This window comes from Microcaecilia unicolor, chromosome 10, assembly GCF_901765095.1.
Source record: "Microcaecilia unicolor chromosome 10, aMicUni1.1, whole genome shotgun sequence".
Taxonomy (NCBI): Eukaryota; Metazoa; Chordata; class Amphibia; order Gymnophiona; family Siphonopidae; genus Microcaecilia; species Microcaecilia unicolor.
Window position 1 is genome coordinate 139,753,529 of NC_044040.1, and position 22,834 is coordinate 139,776,362.

At 43.6% G+C, this 22,834-nt stretch overlaps 1 protein-coding gene across 1 annotated transcript in view; it reads right to left on the reverse strand.

Moving 5' to 3' along the window:
* Positions 1-22,834, reverse strand: part of CROCC2 (ciliary rootlet coiled-coil, rootletin family member 2) — an 825,280-nt gene that overhangs the window by 576,611 nt on the left and 225,835 nt on the right. Inside the window, 1 exon segment of the mRNA XM_030216488.1 lies at positions 212-356. Within this exon segment, the coding sequence (XP_030072348.1) occupies positions 212-356 (145 nt within the window).

Consider the following 22,834-nt stretch of genomic DNA (forward strand, 5'->3'; position numbering starts at 1 on the left):
ACTCGTATTCCTGTGTCTCTATCCACAGGCTCTTTCTAAGACATCGTAATGCATGCCTGACATCATCCAGTGCCCAAGACATGGTAGGCTCTATATACAAGTTGAGATCTCAAATTATGAAGGTTGCACTATGTTGGCACAGACTGAACAGGAGGAAACCCCTGAAATGAGTTGTTTGCTGTATGCTGTGGTTGCAGTCTGTCTTCCTTACTTTAGAGAGTGCACTGTTCAGGCCTTCTTTTTCACTTTCCATGACCTCCTTTTCTAGCATGGCCTGGTTGAGAGCCTCCTTCACTAACACCAATTCCTTCTTCAGGCTGGAGCTCTTTTCCTCAAGCTGTTCCAGGACTCGCTGTCTGCCAGAGAAATACAGAATGGTGAGGTATTAATGAAAGCAAAACAAGTGTCACTTTCCCTACCTTTGATTACATACCGTATCCTATGTACACCTCATCCTATTCTTTGTTCTTAACAACTAGTCAGGTTTGATATAGAAATTATCATAGCAAAATATCTTAAACTTTTGACTTCTTATCACAAAAAAACTCCTTCAAACATAGCTACTTATGCAAATGATTGCAAGTCAGAAAATAGAGACAGAGAAAAATTGTAATGTTCCATCAAATGTTATATGGTACTTTAGTTGAATAAAATAATTGCAGTTTCATATTTTTAGGCACACTGGGCCTGTTAGTAAGTTGGTAAGTACCTGGGGAAGCATGCAGAGCCAAAAATATGGCACTTTTTGCTGCTGTGGGAAGGTGTGACTGTACAAAGGCTGAAGACATTTGCCCTCTCTCCCAGTGCAGAGCTGAAGAGTGAAGCCAAGGGTGCCATCCCCTCTTCTATGATGCAGACTGCATAGGTCTAAAGAATGCAGCCAGTGCTCTCTTTTCCCTGATGCAGCCTTTTCAGGGCAGGAAAGTTCCCTCCTTCCCCTGCATCTGATACAACATGTCTAGGGGGCCAAAGAATATAAGCATGGCCCTCTGGATTTTCAGATGCAGCCTTCCTTAATATCAAATTATCATCCCCATCCTGCAGGGCCAAAAAGAGAAGCTACTGGTGCCATGCCCCCTCCTGATATAGTCTGCATGATGCTCAAAAATGAAGCCCTTACCTTCCTTTAATTGCTGCCTGAACATGGTAATTAACTTTGCCTTTTACAGAGAGGTCCTCTGTGAACATTATGAGTCTTTTCTCGACTAGTCAACATTCAGAAGCCCCAAGTGGAAACAAGACCTGAAGCTGCAGAATCAGATGAGTCATCAGTTACTGGTGAAGGAGATGCCTGGGAGCTGAATTCAGGACTCTATTTGCCAGGGCTGTCAGGTACTCAAAGTAAAGGATTCAATGACTCCACTAAGGAATTAGATAGCTGATTAGCACAGGCCAGTAGGACGGCTACTTGGGGGGAGCTCATCCGTGATAAACTCCCTTGTGTCCCTGGGTTTCCTAAATCAGGTTGGGAGCCATAGGAGGTCCACCATCAATGCTCGCCTGAATGTTATCTACCAAATGGAGAGCAAATGGAAAGAAGCAGACCCTACACTGAAATATACTTGAAGGTGTAACACTGATAAAGATGATACCCCATAAAGTACTGGTGAGAGGACCACCATTCAATAGGTACAGTAGATGAAGAGACCTTGGGAGTTGCCTTGCGAATGGGACCCATGGAGTGATTTCTCCTAATGTCACAACCCATCTGGGCTGACTGTGTCATGGAGGTTAAAATTGTGGCTGCATCCTAGGCCCTCTTTTTTAAATGCGATTGGCTTTACATCAAGTTTATGGAAATAAATAAATAACATAAATTATCCAGTGTCTGCCTGTGCTCAATAAAGAAAGATGCAAGCACTGGGTTATCAGTTCTGGAGACAATGCTAGACTGTCTGCTCAAACATGGATTCTCTTATTGATGTCTTCATCTAGGGTGTCTCACAGTAGTCAGTATTCAGCCCTGATGTGGATTAGGTATCCACCCAAAGTTGCAACAGTGGACCATATTTCAGTGGGTGAAGAGACTGGCACGTGCTAGAAGTATGGAATCAAACAGTGGAAGGTAAGTGGACCTATCCAAATTGCCTCTGCCTATGGGGTTAAATAAGGACACATGGAGAGGCATTTTCAATATAACATCCAAGTCCAATTGTAGACATTTTGGTGAAAATGTCTACAGTTCTCATCCTGAACCTAGCAATTTTCAAACTGGAAAAATGTCTATTTTTTTTGTTTTGAAAATCTCTAATTTCCAGATGTTCTGTGCTCAGTACATATTTCTTTCGATACCATTCAAAACAAATTGTAGAAAAAAGTGCACAGAAAGAAGCTATATTGTAGTTCTACCCATTTCCCTTTTATGTATCATGTTTCTTTCCCTCTACTTGAATTTCTGTCTTTCCTCCTATTTTTAGATTGTAAGCCACCCTGAAGGCATTCCATAGGGCGGGATAGTAAGATTTAAATAAACTTGTAAACTATAGGGATGGCTGTGTAGCATCGTTCCTCATAAAATGGTCACACAGACATCCCAACAGAGCAGAAGGGCAGTCTAGTGGTCAGTACAGTGGACTTCACATAAAGGGATCCAGGTGCAAATCCCACCTTAACACCCTTATTTTGTATTGTGAGCCCTCCAGGAACACGTAATAAACTATTGTACCTAACTGTACACCATTACAAAAGCCCTCAGGTCTGCAGATGTCTTCTATCTATAGGTACAGTTGTACACCACACTTGTACTAGTTAGAGTGGGATATGGCCCTGGGTCCCTTTCTCTACCATCCACTGCACTGACCACTAGTTTACTCCTAGGACCAGCTTGCTGCTATAATAGGAATGGCCATAATATCTGTAGCTGTCACAGAACCTGGTATGTACTGTCACTGTCACATCTTTGGGGGGTGGGGGGGGGGGGGTGGGAAGGGGGTTAGTGACAACTAGGGGATTAAGGTGGGGTCATGCCTTAATACCTTCAGTAGTCAGCTGGTCAGTTAGGGCACCATCTTGTGACTTTGTTGTGATTGAAACAAGTCCAGATGAAAATGTCCCAATTGTTGCTCTAGACAGTTTTCTAGGCCTATCCAAATATCACCCAAAACATGCCCCCTTGTGATTTAAATGAACTGTGGAGAAAACTGTCTCAAATATGAATTTTGAAAATTGCAACTTGGTAGTTTTTCCGTGAAAAACAACCATCTGGCGCTTTGTGCCGCTTTTGAAACGTTTTCTCTTTTGAAAATGAGTGACTTGGTCTCTTGGATAGAGAATGGCTGCTTGGAAGTGAAAGACCTACCAGGGAAGAAAATACCTACCAACCTGGTCTAGGGCTAACCACCATATGCAGAGGTGGCTGGGGGAGATCTGGAAGGTATCTTATCTCTATATTACCTTGCTTATGATGAATTTAATATAGCTAAAAAGAGAAGATGGGACCGTGATGAGCTCTACAGCTCAATGTGCTCTGGCCCCACATAAGGGGAAATTCAGTGAAGTAGGCTCATAAATTTACATTCTAATTACATGTGTAGATATTTGGAATACTAACATATACATGTGGAAAATAGGTACACACAGTGACAGTTGTTAAATCTATAAGTCCTTTTGAATAATTAAATCTTGTCTTTAGCATCTGTCTTGTTTCTCCAATATAGCATCCTTCGTCACATTTTTTACACTGAATGATGTATACCACATTGGAAGATGAGGAGGTAAACAATTCCTTTATACTGAATATTTTTCCTTTGTGAATGACTATGGGGTCCTGTGAAATGTTTTGGCATAGTTTGCAGCTGGATATATTGCAAGGATGTGTGCCATTCTCTTCTTTTTGAGTCTGTGTTGGGAGCTTACTTCTAATTAGCTTGTGTTTTAAGTTGGGTGACTGTCGGAAAGCCAGCACTGGTGGGGATGGGAATATCTCTTTCAGTAATTCATCCTCCTGGAGTAGAGGCTGCAGATCTTTTATGATTTTTCTTAATTTTTCCAGCTCTGGGGTGTATGTCACTTTAAGGGGGGATTCTGTCTGTGGTATACATCATTCAGTGTAAAAAATGTGACAAAAAATGTGACGAAGGATGCTATATTGGAGAAACAAGCCAGATGCTAAAGACAAGATTTAATTTACATAGACATCACATGAAAAATGCCAGTGCCAGCCAGGATGCCACGCCTGTGGGGCAGTACTTTACAAAACCAGAACACTGTACCAGTGATTTCATAGTAAGAATCCTGAAAGGTAACTTTAAAACAATACAGGGAACATAAGACCTTTGAAGTCAGAATGATTAAATATTTTTACACCCACCAGACAGGACTTAACAAAGATCTGGGTTTTCTAGCCCATTATAAACCATAAAGTTGTACTGCTCTGTTTGTCACCCTCCTATCTCCATGCATATCTCCCTATCCCACACCTACCCACTCCCATCCTGTTAGATTGTCACTGAAATGCTTTGATGTTTCCATGCATATCCCCCTCTCTCACCTATCCACCCCCATCTTGTTAGACTGTCACTGAAATACTTTGATGTTTCACTTATATATACTGTCATCTACCAACATTTGCTTATTTCCGATCTGACGAAGAAGGGCAACCTTCGAAAGCTAATCAAGAAATGTATTAAGTTATGTCCAATAAAAAAGGTATCATCTTATTTTCTTTTCCATGTTTTATTTTGTTTTATTTCTATTGATTACCTTTAAAAGTGGACTAACATGGCTACCACACCTCTCTACTCCGTAAGCTTTGAAATGAAAGGCAGATTGGAGACAGGAAGGTAGTTAGAGAGAACTGAGCATAAAGAAGATTTTGTAAGGAGAGAATGAACTAGAGCACATTTCCATAGGTCAGGGACAGAGCCCATGGCCAAACTATTGTTGATTGCTGAAAGTGCTAGAGAAAGAAGGCCGTGATCAGTTAGAGGTAACTGATTAGAAGGGTTAGGATCCAATGGGCAGGTTGTGATCCTCATTAAGGAAAGCGATTTTTGGACCGAAGACAGGGAGGACCATGGCAATTTTTTTTTATATCAGGGGAAGGGGGTTCACTGGACTACCAGGACAATGTTTTCCTTAAATATCAGGGGAAGGGGAATCAGATGGGAGAGAGAGGTAGCTGTTGCAGAGGGCAATCAGGGGCTGGGTGGTCAGGTTGCAGTAAGAAGGGCAGTGATACTAGACACTCACTCCTCGTGACTAACCCTTCTACACTGCTGTGGACCTGGAGAAATGTTTTCCCCACACAAAGCACTGGAAAAACTTTTCTTATTGCACGGTTGCATTTTAATGCAGTGTGTGGTAAGGTTTTCTATGTGAGTGTTGAAACTCTTTCTTTTTTTTTTAAATTCTTTATTTATAAGTTTCATTAATACATTTACATTACATAAATGTTATAAGAATAGGAGAAATACTATTATTATTAGAAATTTGAAGTAAATTAACTTTGAAATTACATATTCTTTCGTCCACAATATGTCTTGGGCAAGATACTAGTAAATAACATACTTAAAATGAATATCAATTAAACTAAGAGGGGGAATGCAACTAGGCAGCTAGCGATTGCCAGTGTTCAAACTGTGGGAGTATCTCGACTACCAGCCGCTCCTTCTTCTTGAGATAATATAAAGTCCTATAGTTTTTTAGGTTCAAAAAAAGCATAATTAACAGTATTCAAGGAAATCAAACATCTACAGGGAAATTTTAAAAGAAAAGTCCCATTCAAACCAAGAATCCTTGATTTCAAATCCATAAATTGCCTTCTTCTTTTCTGAGTCTCTCTATTAAGATCAGGAAATATTTGTATTTTGATGCCATGAAATTGTGCTGACATGTGCTTAAAGTATAATCTCAGAATATTATTTCAATCAGTCTCAAATGCAAAAGTCACAATTAATGTTGTTCGGTCTGTAATAACCTCAAGAGAACTTTCCAAGAATTCCAAAAAATTCAATTGTTGTTGAGGTTCCACAGAAGTAGAAGTCCTAGTAATATAATATGCTTTAACTATTGGAGGAAATGCCTCTTTAGGGATTTCTAATATTTCTGTGAAATACTTCCTCAACATTTCAATTGGAGCAATAAGCTGTGATTTAGGAAATTTGAGGAACCTCAGATTGTTCTTTCTAGTTTGAGTATCCAGGTATTCTAGTCTTTTGTCCAAAATATTCCTATCTTGGATAAGAGTTCCAACAGAGCTTTGCAATTTTTTAATTTCACTGTCATGTGTTACAAGTTTTTGTTCATTTATCTGAATTCTTCATTAGAAGACGATTTAAATTGGTTCAAAACCAACAGTTCCTGTTTAAATGAGTTATTTACCTGCTGAAGTGAAGCATTTAGAGCTTGGATAGCTTCCCACAGTACATCAAGTGTTACTACCGCTGGTTTTAAAGTCAAGCTGAGACTTTCAGAAGCAGCTCCCATGGCAGAAGAAATAGGGGGGAGCCTCAGCCACCCCTGCCCTCTTCGATGTTAATTCCAATGGGGTCGATGAATCGACAGGGCCTCTCCCAGCCCTCGAGGCTGAAATACCAACTTCAGAAGATTCACATCGGGGCTCAGCTGGCGTCATCACACTGCTTCCAGGTCTCGGAGGTAGTAGTTAAAAAAGCGGACTTAATGAAGCCGCTTCAACACTGGATTCCCCTGACAAACAGGTAGGATCAATCAAAGCAGGCCTTCGCATTCCCAGTGGTGAAGCTCTAAATTCTTCAAGCGTAGTCTGTTTAAGAGCGGGATTACCTCCAGGGTTAGGGGAGGCTTTCTCCCCGGTCTTCCCTTTCCTCTTCCCCATCTCAAAGAATGGAAAAAGAGTGCTCCTTTACATAAGGTGCGTTGCGGATTTCTTAAGCTCTCACAACACGTCTCCTCTCGTAGACGCCATCTTGCCCCCCTCTAAAGTCCTGAAACTCTTTCTTTATTCTGTTCTGATTTTATGATCTCTCTCTTGCCCCTCAGGTCACTCTGTGGGACTCTACCCATGTTGGAGAACGTCACCCCTCTGAGAACCTGTTGTTCTTCCTCCCATCATTCTGTGTGGTGTGTGCTGGTAGTGTTCAGATCAAAGTGTTAATTTATCTACAGGCATAGAGGTGGCTTGTGATTGAACCTTACTGTGCGAAATGGAAGGAATTCACAGCATGGCACCAGAGCTACCCTTCATCCTCTTCCTGAAAGACAATGAAAAAGGTAATGATTCTGTTCCTTGCTGTCTATGACACCTTATGAGGCCACATGTAAAGCAAGGGGATGCAAGCATTTGTCTATCAGCTATGTGCTAATTAACTCTGAAAGGGGATGGGAGGGGTTTGAGGCAGAGTCCAGAGAAAGCATGGGAAGCTTGAAGTAATGGAAAAAGAAACATCATTTATTAGTTGTGAGAATATAACCGGACCCTAAACTTCTTTCCTGGTATGAAGTGAGATATAAGAAGGTAACAAGAATGTGTGTAATTAGGAAAGCAGGAAAAGAGAAACTTTTCTTATATTTTTTTCAATTATACAACAAAGAAAGGACTAATTGCAGAGCCAGTTAGAACTGGTGTCTTTGTATTTACTTTGAACTAGAGGTCTGCACGGGAAAGGGGTTTACGGGGATCCCGCAGAGTCCGCGGGAAACCCCTCCGGGTCAGCAGGAGTGCCGCAGGGACAGAAACAAACATGCGGGATTCCCGTGGGGATGGAGGATGTTCTGGCGGGATTCCCATGGGGACGCGCGCACATGCCTTTGTTTTAGTGGGCGGAAACCAAGCTCTCCTCCAATACGAAAAGAAGGACGCCCTCAACTGCCCCGTCACAGGGATAGCCAAATACCAAGGGGTTGTCGGGCAGAGCAAAGGTGTGAATGTCCTTCTCGGAGGAACGTCCATCTTGGGCATCCTTAACTGCTTCATCGCAGGGACGGCCAAATTTCAAGGGGGTTGTCAGGCAGAGCAAAGTCGTGGATGTCCTTCTCGGAGAAACATCCATTTTGGGTGTCCTTGACTGCTCCATCGCAGGGACAGCCAAATTTCAAGATGACCGAGTAAAAGGGGCGATCAGGGAAGACAAAGCCGTAGCGGAGAGATTAAATGAATTCTTTGCTTCGGTCTTCACCAAGGAAGATTTGGATGGGATACCGGTGCCGGAAATGGTATTCGAAGCTGACAAGTCGGAGAAACTTAATGAATTCTCTGTAAACCTGGAGGATGTAATGAGGCAGTTCTACAAACTGAAGAGTAGCAAATCTCCTGGACCGGATGGTATTCATCCCAGAGTACTGATAGAACTGAAAAATGAGCTTGCGGAGCTATTGTTAGAAACATGTAATTTATCCTTAAAATCGAGTGTGGTACCGGAAGATTGGAGGGTGGCCAATGTAACGCCGATTTTTAAAAAAGGTTCCAGAGGGTATCTGGGAAATTATAGACGTCGGTGCCGGGCAAAATGGTAGAGACTATTATAAAGAACAAAATTACAGAGCATATTCAAAAGCATGGATTAATGAGACAAAGCCAACGTGGATTTAGTGAAGGGAAATCTTGCCTCACCAATCTATTACATTTCTTTGAAGGGGTGAACAAACATGTGGATAAAGGCGAGCTGGTTGATATTGTGTATCTGGATTTTCAAAAGGCGTTTGACAAAGTACCACATGAAAGAATCCAGAAGAAATTAGACAGTCATGGGATAGGAGGTAGTGTCCAATTGTGGATTAAAAACTGGTTAAAGGACAGAAAACAGAGAGTAGGGTTAAATGGTCAGTATTCTCAATGGAGAAGGGTAGTTAGTGGGGTTCCCCAGGGCTCTATGCTGGGACCGCTGCTTTTTAACATATTTATAAATGACCTAGAGATGGGAGTAAGATGCAAGATGGCCGACAGATAGGAAGCACTGAGAAGAGCTCCTCTGAACATCACTGGAGGACTCACACCAAAGACTAAAACCGGCAACCATCCGATCTAGAAGCCGGGAAGAAAAATGAGCGGACAGCGGACCAGAAAAGTCCAGAAGCGGTGCCGCAGTTGCCCCCAAGTCGAGCCCGCTGAACCTCGAGTTCGGACGCTCGAGTCACGGCACACACTCGGGCCAGGACCCTAGTGACCAGGGGTCAGGCTGACGGTTGCGTGGCCGAGAGCACCACCGTCAGTGCGCACTGCCCGACAGGAGAACTGCCTGGAAGGAGTCCGGTGTGCGGTGACTGGGGGGTCTTGAGCTGCCCGGAGCACCCACGCTTGCCCAGACTCGCTGCCGATCGGGAGGAAGGACATCAGGGTCATCCCCATGTGAGGCTCGCGGGACGCCTTCCAGAAAAAGCCCAGACTGAGTCCCTTGCTGCCGGCGGCACGAAACAGCATGGACAAGGCTGCTGGTGGGGCTTCACCGGAGGTGGAAACCGATCTTCCGGCCCGCTCACTCACTCCTGCCGCGGGCTCGACCTCGCCAACTAGATGGCGAAACGAACAACTGAAGACCAGAGAGGATTGGGAGCACGGAAGGTAAGCCGGGTGGGAGGAGTGAAGTACACATTCTGGCCGACATCCTGGACCTCACACCCATGAGGTCGCGGCAACCACGCGGTGCAATTTGCTTGCGATTTGCAGCTTAGACCTGTCACAAAAGGACCAGCGGAACCGAATGACAACGTGGAGCAAGTAGCTCTGAGAACTAATTGCCTGGAACTGAGTGTAAGGTAATGACGGCTGCATGGGAGGGGGTGGAAACAGAGATTAACCAAAAGATTAGAGTGAAATAGACAGGCTAACTTCCACTCAAGTCTATTAAACCTCCTTGATAGAGACATGAGTGAATAGCAATGACGGCTGCGCGGGAGAGCGGAAACAGAGACTAACCAAAAATCATTAGATAGGCTCACTTTCACTCCAGTCTATTAACCCTCCACGACCGTAGCTAAGCTCAGGAAACTGACGTGATCAGCTCCGGAAAAAAAAGAAAAAAAATACCCCGGGGAGCAATAAACAAGGATTGAACCTCCGAGTCGGCCGCTGGAGTCAGAAGAGAACGAGGAGGCTGAACGGACCGCCGACGATCAGCCCTGCATTACAGGCCGTCTCAGCGAAACGCTTACCTCTGATTGCTACTGACTCTTACTCCACAACCAAACACCACGAACCACAGCCAACATGAACACCAACAAATTGCTCATGATAATCTACTTCCTCTCCCTAATCTACCACGCATGGACTACTCCCAACATAAACAACAATCTACCCACAGCACACAAACCCTACAGACAAACGTTTCACAGTTCACCAGACCAAAAGAACAACAACCAACTAAAAGGAAAAACAAATACATACAGAAATAACCAACAGAAAGGGAAGAAAGGACACAACAAAACCAGATACCAAGAAAACAGGCAGCTAATAAAAATTAACACGTCTATGTCCCAAACCGAACTTTACCAGTCAATCCAAATGGGGTACGTAAACGCCAGATCAGTAGTATATAAAACAGAGATTATCACTGACTGGATCACTACAGTCAATCTTGACCTCCTATTCATCACTGAAACCTGGATCCACGATCTTAAAGACCCCATAATCTTAGATTTATGCCTACCAGGATACAAAATTACCCACTGGACAAGAAACGGAAAAAGAGGAGGAGGAATAGCCATAATATACAAATCCGAGTTCACCATCACAACCACAGCTGAATCCATTCTGCCACAACTTGAAGTCACCTCGGTAAGAATCAATCACCCAAATTTGCAGGAACACCTTAACGTATTCCTACTCTACAGACCGCCAGGCAACTGGCAAGATTCCCAAACACACTTTATGGACTTTATTTCGAAAACTTGTATCTCTACCTCAAACCTTATCATATTAGGAGATATCAACCTGCACCTTGAAGATCTTACCTCTACAAGCACCCAAGAATGCAAAGAGTTCCTACAACTGTGGGATCTTCATGGACCAAACATGCAACCAACTCACACCAAAGGACACACACTAGACATTATCACAGACAAATTCGACCCTGACTCAAACCTTACACTAACAGAAACAAAATGGACACCCGCACCGTGGTCAGATCACTATAAAGCATACATCTCCCTCCAATGGTGAACGAAAGACTCACTTAACAAACAAGAACGAAAAACCTACACCACGAGAGGAAAAATAGACCCGGTAACATTCTGGCAACAGATCTACCACAACGGATGGACAATAAAGGCAAAAACAAACCAATTCCTCGTAGAATGGGACGACAGATGCAGATCAATATTAGATAATATTGCCCCAACTCAAACCAGAACCTCACACAGAAAGAACTCAATACCATGGTTCAATGAAGAACTGAAAAAACTTAAAACACAAGTTAGAAGGTTAGAACGCGCATGGAATAAAAAGAAAGACGACCCCACACTTATCGCCTGGAAACAACTACAAAGAAAATATAAATATACCATAAGACAAACTAATATATTACAAAACCGTAATTGGACCAAACTGCAAGGACACACATAAACTCTTCCAACACGTGAATAAATTACTAGATATAACACCAGTCACAACCAACAGCAAAGATACACCAGGAGCAGACAATCTCGCCAGATACTTCAATGAGAAAATTGTACAACTGCGACTTAAAATACTTGCCAGTACCATTGACTACACTGTACTCCTTGACTGTCTAGATCCAGACCCTGGTGTATACCCAGCAGACAGAACCTGGACCAACCCTGTGCTTTCCCACTCATGGCAGCTTACATGGGGCAATGGAGGGTTAAGTGACTTGCCCAGAGTCACAAGGAGCTGCCTGTGCCTGAAGTGGGAATCAAACTCAGTTCCTCAGTTCCCCAGGACCAAAGTCCACCACCCTAACCACTAGGCCACTCCTCTATGCCATATTATTGGAGGATCTCATCTCCCAAACGCTCAAAAGATTCGCCAAATCTCATTGCAAACTAGACATATGCCCAAACAACCTTATGACATCTGCCCCTCAACAATTTATAACAGACCTAACGAATCACTTGAACTATATGTTACAAAATGGACTCTTCCCGAAGGAGAAAGGAAACATTCTACTCACCCCCATACCCAAAGACGCAAAGAAAAGTGCTAGTGAACTAACCAACTTCAGGCCAGTAGCATCCATTCCCTTAATAACCAAACCAACGGAAGGGATGGTGACCAAACAGCTCACAAACTATTTAAACAAATTCTCAATACTACACGATTCCCAGTCAGGATTTCGGTCCAACCACAGTACTGAAACAGTACTAGTCACTCTCATGACTAAATTCAAACAAATGATTGCAACTGGCAAGAACATACTACTGCTACAATTTGACATGTCTAGCGCCTTCAACATGGTTGATCACGGAATACTACTACATATCCTCGAGTACTTCGGAATTGGAGGCAACATTCTCAATTGGTTCAAGGGATTCCTAACCACACGATCATACCAAGTGACATCTAATTCGACTACACCAGCCACATGAATACCTGAATGCGGAGTTCCACAGGGATCCCCCCTCTCACTGACCTTATTCAACTTAATGATGATACCCTTGGCCAAACTACTATCAAACCAAAATCTCAACCCATACATATACGCAGACGACGTAACGATCTACATCCCATTTAAACAAGATTTAAAGGAAATTTCCAATGACATCAACCAAAGTCTGCATATCATGCATTCATGGGCGGATGCATTTCAACTAAAACTCAATGCAGAAAAAACCCAATGCCTAATACTCACCTCTCAACATAACATGAACAAATTCACCACCATTAACACACCAAAACTGAATCTTCCAATTTCAGACACCCTAAAAATTCTTGGAGTCACCATTGATCGACACCTAACACTTGAGAGTCACGCGAAAAACATAACCAAGAAGATGTTCTACTCAATGTGGAAATTAAAAAGAGTAAGACCGGAGATCACGTGATGCATTGAGAGCAACGGCGGCGTTTTGGCTGTGCTCCGGGGTCCCCTCTCCATAAGTACAGATCAGGCTGTTTGAAACCTCCTTTGGGGCACTACTGATACGGCGATCGGGTACATAAATAGTGTATGGAAGCTTACCTGGTGCCGATGCCGCCTGGATCCGCAAAAAGAAGCGTTAAAGGGGAGAAAGGAAAGTCGCCACCGGCTCCGGCGGTATCCAAGATGGCGGACACCTCGATCGAGGCACAACCGGAGTTCTCAACGAAACAGCTTGCCCAAATTACTAAAGCAGTGGAGGCGGCTCTGGAGCCCCGTTTCGAGTCCCTTGCGGGGCAGCTGGGCCAGATGGAAGCGCGGATTACTGAAACGGTGAGGCGGACAACAGAGCTAGAAAACCGCGTGTCGGAGGCGGAGGACACGTGGAACCAAAGCATGCCGGCGCTCAAAGCTCTGGAAGATAAAGTAAGAGCCCAAGGCGAAAAACTTGAAGATTTGGAGAGTAGGGCCCGCCGCTCTAATATAAGACTGGTGGGGATACCAGAGACAACCCCAGAAAAGAATTTGGGGGCCCTGCTTGAAACATGGTTGCAACAGGAATTCGCGCTCTCAGATAGTCGCGGGGCCTTTTGCATTGAAAGGGCGCACCGCTTGGGCAGATTCCAAAAAGAGTCATCGAAACCAAGAATGGTAATCGTGAAAATTCACAATTACATACACAAGGAAGAAATAATGGATTAAGAACTGGTTGAAAGATAGGAAGCAGAGAGTAGGATTGCGTGGCCAGTATTCTCAGTGGAGGAGGGTAGTTAGTGGGGTCCCGCAGGGGTCTGTGCTGGGTCCGTTGCTTTTTAATGTATTTATAAATGACCTAGAGATGGGAATAACTAGTGAGGTAATTAAATTCGCCGATGACACAAAATTATTCAGGGTCGTCAAGTCGCAGGAGGAATGTGAACGATTACAGGAGGACCTTGCGAGACTGGGAGATTGGGCGTGCAAGTGGCAGATGAAGTTCAATGTTGACAAGTGCAAAGTGATGCATGTGGGTAAGAGGAACCCGAATTATAGCTACGTCTTGCAAGGTTCCGCGTTAGGAGTTACGGATCAAGAAAGGGATCTGGGTGTCGTCGTCGATGATACGCTGAAACCTTCTGCTCAGTGTGCTGCTGCGGCTAGGAAAGCGAATAGAATGTTGGGTGTTATTAGGAAGGGTATGGAGTCCAGGTGTGCGGATGTTATAATGCCGTTGTATCGCTCCATGGTGCGACCGCACCTGGAGTATTGTGTTCAGTACTGGTCTCCGTATCTCAAAAAAGATATAGTAGAATTGGAAAAGGTACAGCGAAGGGCGACGAAAATGATAGTGGGGATGGGACGACTTTCCTATGAAGAGAGGCTGAGAAGGCTAGGGCTTTTCAGCTTGGAGAAGAGACGGCTGAGGGGAGATATGATAGAAGTGTATAAAATAATGAGTGGAATGGATCGGGTGGATGTGAAGCGACTGTTCACGCTATCCAAAAATAATAGGACTAGAGGGCATGAGTTGAAGCTACAGTGTGGTAAATTTAAAACGAATCGGAGAAACTTTTTCTTCACCCAACGTGTAATTAGACTCTGGAATTCGTTGCCGGAGAACGTGGTACGGGCGGTTAGCTTGACGGAGTTTAAAAAGGGGTTAGATAGATTCCTAAAGGACAAGTCCATAGACCGCTATTAAATGGACTTGGAAAAATTCCGCATTTTTAGGTATAACTTGTCTGGAATGTTTTTACGTTTGGGGAGCGTGCCAGGTGCCCTTGACCTGGATTGGCCACTGTCGGTGACAGGATGCTGGGCTAGATGGACCTTTGGTCTTTCCCAGTATGGCACTACTTATGTACTTATGATACAGAGCTAAAAGAGACTCTTTAAGATATAATGGAGCACCGATATTGATCTTCCCGGATTATCCAGCGGGCGTTCAGGAAAAAAGACGACGCTTTCACCCGGTGTGCTCGAAGTTAGTGGAGAAAAAGATCCGCTTCACACTAGCCTTTCCCGCAACCCTAAAGATCTATCAGGATGGCAAGTGGAACAATTTTGACTCCGACAAGGCTGCGATGGAATATATTAATAAACAACAGCTTGACCATAAAAGTGAGACTTGAGTGAGCCCAGGCGCAAAAGAGGACAAGGAGGTGGTAATCGTATAAGAGTGATAAATCTGGACTGTTTTGGGACTATGTCCGAGAGGGGAATTGATCTGTTTACACATTTCGATGTTATCTTGGTTTTCGAGGTATAATGCACAAGTAGAAGCAGGGGATGTGTGGATACTTTAATGGGGGAGGGGACCCTTTGCATTAGAGTGAATCTCAGCGATGTATGCAAAATCATCGCCAAGGGCAATGGGATGTTTGGGACAGGGAGGGGGGGTGGGGGGGTTTGAGGGGGTTGGGTTTAGGAAGGGGATAGAGGTACCTTGTGAGTCAGACCACAACATTCTTAGAGGGCATGGAATACAGCAAGGCTTGCTTACAGAGATCAGGGCCCATGTTGGCATCCGGGTGTGGGGGAGGGGCTGGGCTCCCATATCCGCAGAGTTGGTCTACGGGACGTCTGTGACAGATTACATACCTATAAGGGATTGTTTCCTATAGATTGATAACCTGGAATGTGGGGGGGATTTCCTCTCCCATAAAACGTAAGAAGGTCCTTACACACTTAAAGCGGCTTAATGCTGACATAGCTTGTCTACAAGAGACCAGATTGTCCGCTGCAGAAAACGAAAAGCTCAAAAAGATGTGGGTGGGCCAAGTAGACTATGTATCTTCGGGCCACAGAAGAGGGGGGGGTGGCAATTTTATATCGTAAACACTTAGTGTACTCATCAGAAATTGTGTTTAAAGATGAGGAGGGGCGTTATTTGATGGTTAGGTTGAACATTCAGGGCAAAGATCTGTACTTGTTGTCAGTATATGCTCCCACCCCCCAAACACCTGATTTTTTCCCTGAGCTGATGCGGGCTCTCCTCCCATTTAGAGATCAAGAGATAATTCTTGCAGGGGACATGAATGCAATTATGGACAGTGAGGTAGATTGTACGGGGAGGAGGAACATGAGGGCTGACAATAATAGGGGGAAGGACTTGCTATCCTCTTTTGTGACATCTCTTGGGTTGATAGACACATGGAGAGCTCTACACCCAGAGGGCAAGGACTTCACACATAGATCCCGCGCACACGGGACTTGGGCACGCTTAGATTACATTTTTGTGTCAGCATCTTTGTTCCCGTGTGCTGTGAAGGCCTCCATAGAACAAATTATAATCTCTGACCACTCCCCGATGATGATTAACCTACAACTTGGGGGGGGGATTTCCATAACGAAGCACTGGAGGTTCCCGGGCTACATGGTGAAGGATGTGGATTTCACTAGTTTTTTACAAAAAAAATGGGAGGAGTTCTCTCTCCACAACCAGCAACACAGGGAGGATCCAGTCTTGTATTGGTGTACGGCAAAGGTAGTGATGAGGGGAGAAGTGATTTCCTACATGGCGGCCAGGAAGAAAAAGGTGGCCACTAGTATTATTAACCTGACAGCACAACTGAGAGATGCCAAACGCACATTCATTACCTCCCCTTCACAGACACATAGGGATAACTATGAAGCGCTGCAAGTAACCATAAACTCCTTAATACAAGAACAAACACAAAAGAATATTACCTATTACAAATTTAGACTACATAAATATGGAGACAGGCAGGGAGGTTTACTGGCCAAGATGGTTAGCCCCCCGTTAGGAAATCGTACTATCACCGCATTGAGGGACTCGCAGGGGAACATCCATACCAAAACTAATGAGATACTGGGACTGTTGCAAGAATATTTCAGAAACTTGTACACAGCGGGGGGCCCGGCCTCCACGGTGGACGTGGATGGGTTTCTGTCTGGATCGGGGCTGCCCAGGTTAGATGAAGGGACTCGAGCTACCTTGGAACACCCCCTTCAACTAAAAGAACTACAAAACGCTATCCGCAGTCTCAAGCTGGGGTCGGCCCCGGGGATAGATGGATTCTCAGGGGAATTTTACAAAGCTTTACAGCTGCCCATAGTTGCACCCTTGATGGAGTACTATCAGGCGGTGATAGATGATGGGAAGCTCCCACAGCATGAAAATACGGCACTGATCACAATTTTACTTAAACAGGGTAAATCGGCGCTGGATCCAGATTCCTACCGTCCTATTTCTCTAATCAATGTAGACATTAAACTACTAGCAAAGATACTGGCCAATAGGTTAGCAGCGAATATCTCAGAGTTAATAAGCCCAGCTCAGGTGGGGTTCATTCCCAAGCGTCACTCGGTCCGACATGTACGGAGAGTTTTCTTAGCTATGGCCCTTTGCAATAGTCAAAAAGAACCTGGCATGCTAGTGAGCCTAGACGCAGCGAAGGCTTTTGATCATGTGGACTGGAGTTTTTTGTTCAGGGTGCTGGAGTGGATGGGGTTCCCAGAAGGATTCGTTCGCCCTATAAGAGCCTTATATGAAGGAGTAGGTGCACAGGTGACAGCAAATGGAGAGAGATCTGATTGGTTTCCGGTATGCAGGGGAACAAGGCAGGGGTGCCCTCTGTCACCCTTCCTGTTTGACCTTTCCCTGGAGGCCTTGATACGGACATTGAATGGTGCCGATGGAATTAAGGGGGTGGACATTGCTGGCGAAGAAGTGAAAACTTTGGCTTATGCGGATGACATTCTGCTGGTCTTGCGGGAGCCACAGGCGTCTTTGCAATATGCCTTGGAAGTGGTGAGGAGATATGGGGCCCTTTCGGGGTTTTCGCTGAACCTTCAGAAGTCATGCGCACTTGCTTTAGATGTAGGGCTACAACATACATGGCGGGGGAGCTTCCCACTACGCTGGGCAGACACAAAACTAAAATACTTGGGGATAATAATTCCGCGAGATCTGTCGACTCTCTACAAACTTAATATGGGCCCAATGATGGAAAGTATGAAATTAAAATTGACGTTGTGGCAGGCTCTCCCGCTCTCTCTGTGGGGGCGGATTGCACTCTTTAACATGCTCATGGCCCCGAGGTGGCTGTACCTTTTCCAACAGCTCTCGCTGTTCTTAAAAGGGAAGGAAGAACGGGTATTAAATAGGCTGTTGCAAAAATTTCTCTGGCGGGGGAAACGTCCTAGATTGCCCCTATCAGTAGTCTTCACCCCTAAGGAACAGGGCGGGATGGGGCTTTTGAGTTTAAGGTACCTTTCGATTGCATGTGCTATGAGGCATGTTAACGACTGGTTTCGGGGAACGGCGGAGTTTTCCAACACGGTGGCGGAGACGACAATCTTCCCTGGGACACATTTTAGCTATCTCCTGCACACGGGTACTCGGTTACCGCCCTCAGCATACCACCGTCACCCCTTATTGTACTCTCTTAGAGCTACTTGGAGGTGGGTGTGTAGAAGGCACAATTTCAATGCTAGAGTCACTCCGCTGCTTTCCATATGTAACAATCCAGAGTTTCCTCCGGGGTTGGGTGCTAGTGTCTTTGGCAGGTGGAGGAGCAGAGGGGTTGTTTATTTGTCCCAGGTAATTAATGAAGAGGGACAACTTAAAACATTGACTGATCTCATGGAGGAGTTTGGCATTTCGGGCACACACTATTTTGCGCATGCACAACTAAAACACTATCCAGCTTATAATCGAACGAGAAAAACGCCCAAGTTCCGACCTAAATCGGGAGATGGACGTTTATCTCACAAAAACGAATAAAGCGGTATAATCGAAAGCCGATTTTTGGGCGTTTTCAACTGCACTCCGTCGCGGATGCGGACAAAGTTTATGGGGGCGTGTCAGAGATGTGGCGAAGGCGGAACTGGGGCGTGGTTATCTGCCGAACAAAGATGGGCGCATTTCAGCGATAATGGGAAGAAAGTATGCGTTTTTAGCTAGAATTTAGGACACTTTTCCTGGACCCTGTTTTTTCACGAATAAGGCCCAAAAAAGTGCCCTAAATGACCAGATGACCACTGGAGGGAATCGGGGATGACCTCCCCTGACTCCCCCAGTGGTACCTAACCCCCTCCCACCACAATAAAATGATGTTTCACACATTTTTATTTTCACCCTCAAATGTCATACCCAGCTCCCTGGCAGCAGTATGCAGGTCACTGGAGGAGTTGTTAGGGGGTGCAGTGGACTTCAGGCAGGTGGACCCAGGCCCATCCCCCCCTACCTGTTATAATTGTACTGCTTAATGCTTATTAGTCGTCCAACCCCCCCAAACCCACTGTACCCACATGTAGGTGCCCCCCTTCACCCCTTAGGGCTATAGTAATGGTGTAGACTTGTGGGCAGTGGGTTTTGAGGGGGATTTGGGGGGGCTCAACACACAAGGGAAGGGTGCTATGCACCTGGGAGCTCTTTGACCTTTTTTTTTGTTTTTGTAAAAGTGCCCCCTAGGGTGCCCGGTTGATGTACTGGCATGTGAGGGGGACCAGTGCACTACGAATCCTGGCCCCTCCCACGAATAAATGTCTTGGATTTATTCGTTTTTGAGCTGGGCGCTTTCATTTTCTATTATCGCTGAAAAACAAAAACGCCCAGCTCACACATTGTTGAATAAAACATGGGCGTCTATTTTTTGCGAAAATACGGTTCGGTCCGCCCCTTCACTGACCCGTTCTCGGAGATAAACGCCCATGGAGATAGGCGTTTTCGTTCAATTATGCCCCTCTATGTGTCCTCTCTCACATGGTCTGACCTCACAGAAGATGTAGTAGATACTCTTACAGAAAATTATTCGCTTGGGGCACAGGAGTCTGTCCCTTTGCGGTTTCATCTTCAGCAGCTAAAGGACTCTACCCAAGAAATAGATTATACACGGCTGGCTGCAAGCTGGTCAAGGGAACTGGGGTGTACGCTGACCCTGGAGAATTGTAAGAATTTTATTAGGGAAATTCACTCACAACACCTATCAGTACCACAGTGTGAAAAATTATACAGATTCCTATTGAGGACATATTTAGCACCAAAGAGAGTAGCTCGTATAACGGAAGCTTGTGATGGGACTTGTATCAGGTGTGGGAGCGGGTCAGCCTCACTGGGACATATGTTTTGGCTCTGTCCTCTGGTGCAGCAATTCTGGGGGGATATTCTCCACACTCTGCACTCACAGTGGGGGTGCTCTTTAGTATGTGACCCTTTGATTCTATTTTATATCTACAAATTTACAGAGATACCGCCACCTGGGTTTAAGGGATATGTAAAGTGGGCAATGTTGTTTGGGATTTTGACAATTCTGAAAACTTGGCGGTCGGACTTGAGACCACCAGTACCACTCTGGCGTGCCCTGATGATTCAACAAATGAAGCTTGATAGATGCAGGGTGCGGACACTGGACAGTGTGGAAGGGGAGGCGTTCCGTAAATTATGGGAACCTTTATGGCTGTGCAAACAAAAAATCTAATTGGACACAGTTTCAGCAAAAAAATCTCTACACTAGCAATCATAAGCTGAACATTTCTTGGATTACTAATCAAACTATTAAATGGTATCTATCTTTTTTTATATATAAAATAGTATCTTCTTATTTTTTATTTTTTATTTTTCTTTTTCTTTCAAGCAGAGAAAAGACCTCATAAGTCCTTACAAGCACCACCTGGACGTCCGATCATTTCAGCAAGAGGGTCAGTATTAGAAGCATTATCATCATTTATTGATGTCATCCTCAAACCTTATGTACAGGGATGTTCATCCTATGTGAAAGATAGCACTCATTTTTTAAACATATTAGAAGACCATAATCATTTGATCAAGGAAAATATGCTTCTAATAACACTAGACATAACATCATTATATACATCGATTCCTCAAACAGAAGCATTAGAAACTATTCTAGAGGTCTTAGAAAAAAGAGCAAGACCACATAGAATCCCCACTGATTTCATACTACGGCTGGCAGAATTGGCACTCACTAAAAACTATTTTTTATTTGATGGAGAAATGTATCTACAAACATCAGGAATAGCGATGGGGGCAACATTTGCCCCCTCAATAGCTAACCTGTTTATGGCAAGATATGAAAAAACATGGCTTAACAATTCACCTTTTCAACAACACATAGCCATGTGGAAACGTTATATCGATGACATTTTTTTGATATGGTATGGAGATCAGATTATACTATCTCAATTCATCACATGGCTGAATTCATGTCATCGAAATATTAAATTCACATTTGAGCAATCGACAGAGAATGTGCATTTTTTGGATATCGATGTAACTATAGTGAATCACAAATTCAACACGAAAATCTTCAAAAAACCAACAGATAGAAACACATTTCTCCAATATCAAAGTTGCCATCCCACAAAACTAAAAAATAGTTTACCTTTTTCGCAATTTTGAGATTTAAGAGAGTCTGTGAAAACCAGGATGACTTCAAAAGATGTGCTAAGAATTTTCAAAAAGATTTAAATCAACGGGGATACCCTGCACAAGTGATTAAAACTGCATATAAAAGGGCCAAACACAACAATAGAGAGCTACTATTGCGTAATTCATCACGAACACAGATAAATAGCAAAGATATTAATACCTTTGTTATTCAATTCTTTAAAGGAGGTGATGCAATGAGGAACATCATTAAACACAACTGGTCGATGATGCAATCACATCCAATTCTACATAACCAACAAATTAGAATCGCCTTCTCCAGGACCCGCAATCTTAAGGAAATTATAAGTCCAACCAATTTATCCACTCTAACTCAACACAATACATCGGGGAGACATAAGAAATGTCAACAATGTAAAACATGTAACATCACACATGAAGCAACAGAGTTCAGAAATCCAGTAGATGGTAGAATATATCAATTACAGTTTCAGACTGATTGTCAATCAACATTTGTTGTATACATTTTGATTTGTCCTTGTCAAAAAATATATGTAGGAAAGACCAAACGTCGACTACATCAACGGATGACAGAACACCGCTCATGTATTAAATTGAACAAAATAGGAGCCCCGATAGTAGCACATTGCCAGGAGTTAGGACATACATTTGATTCATTTAAATGTTTGGCTATAGATCAAATCCCTAATAACATTCGAGGGGGTGATAGAGATAGAATGCTAATTAGAAGAGAACAGAAGTGGATTTATACACTACAATCTTTAGAACCTAGAGGGCTTAATTCATTTATTGAATGGGCAGCCTTTTTTTGAAAAAAGTTTTTTTGAAACAAGTTTCTTGAAATAAGTTTTTTGAAATAAGTTGTTTGTATTTCTTGAATGTATTCTATGGATTCCCTTGATTGAATTCAATGCAGTTATTTGCATATGACTAAGAGCATAAATAAGGATGACTCCTTCCGGTGAGTGCTTTTCACCACCGGAGTCATAGGAGCAGAAACGCCATGTTATAAGGTTAGTGGTTCAACGGCTTGATTTTATAAACATTTATATTGAAGAATGAATACTTATATCAAGGTTTACATGGTATCATTATGTTTATTTGTAGATATCGTGACTAGCCGAATAAGTTGCTTGGCCCCCTGAGGAAGCTTAATATATATAGCGAAACGGAGAGCCCCGTAGGGCAAGATATTAAAAAGCTAAGTAACATTAAATACTGTTTCCAATGTCCGATATTGAAAAATAGATGTCTGATATTGAATAACAAATGAGCAGAGTTTTTTAAGACCAAGGATTAAAACGGAGTCCAAAAAATGCTGACGTTTAAGTACATGATACACAACAACGCCTAGCTAGGACTTATGAGGTCTTTTCTCTGCTTGAAAGAAAAAGAAAAATAAAAAATAAAAAATAAGAAGATACTATTTTATATATAAAAAAAGATAGATACCATTTAATAGTTTGATTAGTAATCCAAGAAATGTTCAGCTTATGATTGCTAACCTTTA